The 6,906-nt window shown below is 61.4% G+C and overlaps 1 protein-coding gene across 1 annotated transcript in view; it reads left to right on the top strand.

The window, feature by feature from the left end:
* The first annotated feature begins 278 nt into the window (after positions 1-278).
* The window catches only part of MN1 (MN1 proto-oncogene, transcriptional regulator), a 45,554-nt gene continuing 38,926 nt past the window's right edge, over positions 279-6,906 (top strand). The window contains exon 1 of the mRNA XM_080986586.1: positions 279-3,976. Coding sequence (XP_080842712.1) covers positions 610-3,976 — 3,367 coding nt within the window. The 5' untranslated portion in view covers positions 279-609. The remainder of the gene's footprint in view (positions 3,977-6,906) is intronic.

The following is a 6,906-nucleotide window of genomic DNA, read 5'->3' as shown; positions in this document are numbered from 1 at the left end:
TGCCGGCCCCTTCGCCCCCCGCCGGCCCACTAATTGCTCTCTTAAGGAGGCGCCGCTGGGCGCAGCCCGGCCGACAAGCCCGCCGGCAGCAGGCGCTGGAGATACTCGGCGGCGGCTCCCTTTGCGGGGGGGCGACGCCGTGCGAGCGCGCGGCCGGGAGAGCCACCTTAAGGAGGAGCCCCGCCCCGCCGGGCGCTCATTGGCGCAGCCCGGATGGCTGGACGCGGCTGCTGAAATGCAAAACTTGTTGCTGTTTCTTGGGCGCGGGCGGAGAGCGAGCGAGCGCAAAAGAGGCAGGCGGGCGAGCGAGCGGGCGGGCGGGCGGGCGGGCGCCTGGCAGCGGCAACGCGACGAGGACGACGAGCCCGCCCGGCTCAGCCTCCGCGGGCCATGAGGCGGAGCGCGCCTCCCGGCCAGCCGAGTCCGTGAGCTCCGGCGCCGGGCAGCAACTTTCCCGCAAGATGTGAGCCGGGCGCGCGGGCGTCCCCCCTCCTCGCGTCGCTGCAGCAGCAGCAGCAGCCCCCGGCTGGCTGGCCGGCCGGCCGCCCGTCATGGCCCCCCAGTGACGGACCGACCCGGCCGGCCAGGGACCGAGGCAGCAGCGGCGGGATGTTCGGGCTGGAGCAGTTCGAGCCGCAGGGCAGCGGGCGGAGCGGCGAGCGCGGCGGCGGCGGCGGCGGCGGGGGCTTCGGGCCGGGCATGGGCTCGCACTTCAAGCCGCCCCCCTTCCACGGCGGGACCCCCGGAGGCGAGGCGGGGACCCTGGGCGCCCTGAGCGAGCCCGCCTCGGCCATGCTGGCCATGAACTTGAACTTGCCCGGGGAGGCGTACGGCTTCCACGCCTCCTCCCGCGGGGGCCACGCGGACCTGCAGCAGGCCCAGCCGGTGCACGGCTTCTTCGGCGGCCAGCAGCCTTCGCACGGCGCCCACCAGCAGCCGCCGCCGTCGCACTTCGGAAGCGGCGGCTTCGGGGCCGAGCCCAGCGCCTCCTGCCTTCACGGCGGACGGCTCCTCAGCTACCCAGGCGGCCAGCAAAGCTTCGCTGCCGACGGCTACGAGCAGCATCTGGCGGAGGGCCAGGCAGGCGCGGACGGCTTCGGGCAGCAGAGGGCAGGGCCCCTCCAGGACTTCCAGCCGCCGCAGCAGCACCACAACCCCGGCGTGCCGGCGCCCTGCCTGCCGCTGGATCAGTCGCCCAACCGCGCGGCCTCCTTCCACGGCCTGCCAGGAGCCGCCACCTCGGAGCCGCACGGCCTCGACTCGCAGAGGCGCCTCCCCAGCCAAGCAGCGGCCGCCGTGGAGTCCCTGGAGTACAGTTACCCGAGCGGCGAGAGTCATTTCGACCTGCCCGTCTTCTCGCCGTCGGAGGCCGACGGGCAGCTGCCCCACTACGGGGCCAGCAGGCAGCAAGTGCCGCCAGGCGGGGGGAACTTCCCCGGGCCCTCCTCGGCTTTGCCCCGAGGGCCCGGCGGCCTCGGCAAGGTGCACCCCCAGCAGCAGCAGCAGCACGGCGGCGGCGTGTTTTTCGAGAGATTTGGGGGCGCTCGCAAGATGTCGGTGGGCGTGGAGCCGAGCCTGGGCGCAGGCAGGCACCCTTTAATGCAGCAGCCCCCGCCGCCGGGGGCCCTGCTGGCCAGACAGAACTCGTGCCCGCCGGCGCTGCCCCGGCAGCAGCCGTGCCCCGAGGGCAACGCGGCCAACCCCGGCCTTCAGGACGGCGGCCCCCTCCTGCAAGGCCAGCACGCGCAGTTCGAGTACCCCATCCACCGGCTGGAGAACAGGAGCCTGCAGCATCCTTACGGGCCGGGCGAGCCGGTCTTCAGCGTTCACCACCACCCGCCGGCTCAGCAGCCTCCCAGCCAGCGGCTGCAACACTTCGACGCCCCCCCCTACATGAACGTGGCCAAGCGGCCCCGCTTCGACTCCTGGAGCGGCGGCGGCAGTGGCGCGGGCATGCACAGCGCCAGCCTGGACAGCCACCTCTCGCCCTCGGCCGCCTACCCGGGTCTGCCGGGAGACTTCACGCCGCCGGGGCCCGAGAGCTTCCCGCCGCCGCCGGGCGCCGACCACCAGGCGGCTCTCCAGCAGCAGCAGCAGCAGCAGCAGCGCCAGAACGCCGCCCTGATGATCAAGCAGATGGCGGCCTCTCGCAGCCAGCAGCAGCGCCTCCGCCAGCCCAGCCTGCAGCAGCTGAGCCACCACCACGCGGGCCACCACCACCACCACGCGGGCCACCACCACGGCGAGCCCGCCTTCGAGGCGCAGGAGGGCGCCTGGTTCCCGGCGCCGCATCCTCCCTCGGCTGCGCCGGGCGCAGGGGACTTGCTCTTCCGGCCAGGCGTGGGCGGCATGCCGGGCTTGCAGGAGCCGCCGCCGCCGCCGCTGCGGATTCCGTCGGGGGGCGAAGGACACGTGCCCTCGCCGGGCAGCCTGCACGGCCAGTTCGGCCTGAGCCCGCCCTCGGAGCGCAGCAGGCCGGGCCCGCCGGACTTCGCGGCCCAGCAGGGCTTCCCCTTCGGCGCCTCCAGCCGCCAGGCCACCCCGCACAGCGCCTCGCCCGCCTCCTACGGGCCCCCGACGGACTTCCAGCCCTCTGGGCCGCCGCCGCCGCCGCCCCGGCCGCCGCAGTCCAGCAGCAAGCTGGGCGCGCTCTCTCTCGGCTCCTTCTCGAAAGGGAGCGTGGCGGGCGGGGTGGCGGGGCCTCCCGGCGGCGGCGGGGCCCCGGGCCCCAAGGAGAGCAGCGGCCTCTTCGGGCAGAGCTGCCTGGCGGCCCTCTCGACGGCGTGCCAGAACATGATCGCCAGCCTGGGCGCGCCCAACCTCAACGTCACCTTCGGCAAGAAGGGCGCTCCGGCCGCGGGAAGCGGAGGCGTCGGGGCGGGGAGCGAAGGCCCCAAGCGGAGCAAGCTCGGCCCGGCCGAGCCTCCCGAGCCGGGCAGCGGCGGACCTCAGCCGCCGGCGCCGGCCCCGCCGGCCCCGGGCGAGAGCGGCCTGTCCCCCAATTACTCGCCCGGCCCGGGCCCCGACGCCAAGGCAGGAGGCGGGCGCGGTCGGGGGCGCAGGAAACGGGACAGCGGGCACGTCAGCCCGGCCGCCGGAGGGGGCGGCGGCAGCAGCTTCTTTGACAAGTACGGCCCCACGGCCGGGGTGGAAGGCGGGAGTCCCGGGCAGGGGGCAGAAAGAGGGGGCGGCACTCCGCATCTCCACGAGCCCCACAAGGCGCTGAGCTCGCCCCCGTCGGCTTGGGCCAAGGGAGGCGGCGGCGGCGGCGACCTCCTCCTGCCTCCGCCGCCGCCGCCTCTTTCCGAGCAGCCCGAGCTGCTGCCCTCCCTGGAGAAGGCGGACTCCTGCTCGCCCCGCGGCGCAGGCGACTTCCCCGACGAGGCCGGCAACGAGGACGAGGTGTCGTCGAGTTCCGACAACCAGCTGGCCAAGGGCTGCCCGGCGGGGCGCAGCCCGGTGCAGCCCCGTCCGGGGGACCACGCACTACTGAACGGACAGAAGGCCTCCCTGGCCCAGCTCAGCCTCCACGCCGGCGCAGGCAGCAACTCTACCTCCAGCCCCGACAGCTACGGCGGCGGCCCCCCCGCCGGCGCCCCGGTGCAGGACGAGATCCACCCGCTGGAGATCCTGCAGGCGCAGATCCAGCTGCAGCGGCAGCAGTTCAGCATCTCCGAGGACCAGCCGCTGGGCCTCAAGAGCGCCAAGAAGCCCCCCGACGGCCCCGTCGGAGCCGCGGGCGGCGGCAGCCAGAGCGGCGACAGCGCCGAGCTGAGCAGCTGCTGCGCCGCCGCCAGCGCCGCCGTCGAGAGCGGCAAGGGCGCCATGAGCACCATCGACCTGGACTCGCTGATGGCCGAGCACTCGGCCGCCTGGTACCTGCCCAGCGACAAGGCCCTCCTGGAGGGGCAGGACGACGACGACAAGGCCCTGGCGCCCTGGGAGAAGGCCAAGCCGCCCAACCCCAGCAAAGAAGGTACGGGGCGCGCGGAGGGGGGGGGGCTTCTGGGGCGCCCCTTCCAGGCAGATGCTGTGCAGAAAGGGGGCGGCAGGAACCCCCTTGCAAGGCTAGGCCAGCACAACCCGAAGGCAGGTGGGAAGTGGACTCCAGCCCCTTGGCGGCCGTGGCCTTCCTGGGTCCCGGGCAGGTGGAGGAGGAAGCAGGCTGCGGGAGGATCAGCCGCAAAAACCTGCGCCAACTAATGTCTGCCCCGTTCCCTCCGACCCCCCCCCCATGCCTTTCCTTGTGCTTGAGAAATGGGGGAGGAGCGGCAGAAGGCCGAGCTAGTATTTTTGTGTCTCTGCCGCACTGCTTGTGTGATGTGCAGGGTAAGTTTCCAACAATGGGATGTATGTTCTTGCCAGGATAGCTGCTTTAGGAAAAGCCAGCTTCTTGGAGGCTCATGTGTGAATGATCCCTTTGAGGTGTCCCACATGTGCCCTTTGCTGTGCTGGGGTTTTGCTCCCTCCGCCCCTGCAGAATTATCAAAAGGTACTCATGGCGACATCACGTAGAGCAAGCTCTTCCAGCATATTTTCCTGACTCTTTCAAATAAGCGCAGTGCATTGCATACACAAATGCACTTCAGTAGCATTTAAGTAAGAGAGGAAAGGAACTGAGTGCCTGGTTAAATTTCTTCATTCATCTTAGGAATCTCTGGTTTCCTTCTTGTTCCTAAGGTGCATTTGATTTATTCCAATTCAGGTGTTGCATTGAAGTAATTAAATATAGTAATAAATAAAAAAGTTAGAGGAGCAGACATTGCTTAGTTTTTCATTTTTAGGTCAGACTTAAAATGTGTTGAGGGCTAAGCTAGGCAGTTACAATGCTCTTCTTCATTTGGTGAGACTCTAGGTTAGTGAGTGGAAAGGCAGGGCAGCAGGACTCGGTGAACTGTGACCAGGCACTTCTTCATTCGCTCATTAGTATGTGGAATTCAGTAGATGGGTAGGATCCCTGTGAAACATGATAAGGAGCTGACTACTGGGGAATACTAGCCATCGGTCTTCCTTTTTTGTGGTTGTTTTTCCAGCATCTGCTCAGAAAAAGTTTTTGTTTTGTTTTGCTTTGTTTTGAGCCTTGTGTTTTTAGGGTATGTGGAAAGGTTTCTAGGAGGCTGTTTGAGAAACTCCCCGCTCCGCTGGCTTTGTCGAATCTGAATGCTGCCTTTGCTGTTTGTCTCTTTGTTCCCTGGCAATGCCAGTGCAGGGAGCTTCTTTTTCTGAGGCAGAGAGTGCTTAGCATGCGCGGCAGATGCCGGGAAGCCCATCAGCATTCTTCAGGCTTCATCCAGGCAAGGACATAAATTGGTTTGTTTAGGGGGGCTGCCTTTTCCATTTTTAAATGGAGTTTCACACAGCATCCTTCCTGGCTCCTTCTTTTATTGTTTCTTGTACACAACATCTAGATCTGACTGGATCAATAGCTAGTTAGCACAAATCACAGCTCCCGTCACCTCTACCTTGCCAGACGCACACCTAAGTGCAGACATGCACACACTTGTTCCCTATAAGTACAATCAGATTGGAAAGGAGAGAAATAACTTGACCATCTTAATTTGTTTCTAAGAAACACACAGGTGAAAAACTTCTGAGCTATGCTTTGCTTCATATCAGTGATGTTTTGAGGTCACACATTGGCCACAATCCAGCAAAAGAGTTAGGCGGGTTTAAGCCTGATATTTGCATGATTTTCATTTCCAATGATTCCTGCCATTGTTATGTGATTTATAACAACTTTAAAGGCAGCAGCCCTTATTGTTCATACCATGCTAAAAAAAGGCACTGTCACTTAATCTGCCAGCTTTCTGAGCAGAAAGCTACCATCGTACTACTGGGTCTAAAGTTAAACGTAATATACTGATCTAACTTTGCCAATGGTATGAGTAGAAAAACGTAGCCAATTTCTGAAAATTTGTCCTTAAGAAGGCTAACAGAGGCATGTAGAGAATTACAGTAGGTGTTCTTGCCAAAGGTTACCAAATATTTCAGGATTTATGCAGCTGAACAAATGAACCATCTACAGGAGGAAAAGGGGCACTCTTTACATATTTTTTTTTTTTAAATCTGCCAAATATAATATATTTATTTTGGTCCAAAGACCCGCAAAAACATTTTCAAAAGCAAAATAAAACAGAAAATCAGGGAAAGGATTCCAAGGCAGTCACTCTGCTTTATCCAGAGCATGTAGGTTTCTATTTCTTACTACTTCCGAGAGGACAAATATATATTAGAAGTCAACCAGGACCTTTAAAACAGAGCCTATTCACACTTTGCTGCTGCATCATTTTTTTAAAAAAATGATACATAAAATGAAACAAAGCTAAACATTTATTTTGAAGTGTTCATGCAGTGCACTGCTGCTATTCTGTGAGTTTGTGAGTGAAGAATAATGGGATTGGAAGCTACTGGACTTTGGAAGTTAGGCTGTGCCTTGTTCCTGAGGATTTCTTGGAAACACTTGGTCATTAAGAACTTCAGACATAACCTTTTTTCCAAGCTTAGCTGCAGTTTAACATCGACTGCAGTGTAAGAATTCATCCCCACCCCCCCCCTCTCTGTGCGTGTCATATATCCCATAGCTATTCTAATTATAGCAGTTAACAATCTGTGAAGACCTTTTCTTACTGGAGAAATGCACTGTTGAAATCAACTACCAGATCTCATTTTTGTTTATTTTATTTGTATAGATGTGTTTTTAGGTTTCTATTGGTTTTGTTATAATTGGCTTTAATGTTTATGCTCTTTATGTAAGTAGTTTTGGGTCAGTTTTGTGAGAAAAGTGCTTAGTAAATATAAATAATGTTATATTTCTGAAGGCATCCCTGTTCAGGGAAGTTTTTAATATTTAACGCTATACTGTTTTTAACACTTGATTGGGAGCCGCCCAGAGTGGCTGGGGAAACT

This window comes from Podarcis pityusensis (assembly GCF_964106645.2).
Source record: "Podarcis pityusensis genome assembly, chromosome: 16".
NCBI lineage: Eukaryota > Metazoa > Chordata > Lepidosauria > Squamata > Lacertidae > Podarcis > Podarcis pityusensis.
Note: the sequence above shows the minus strand (reverse complement) of the source record. Positions and strands in the feature narration are given on the sequence as shown.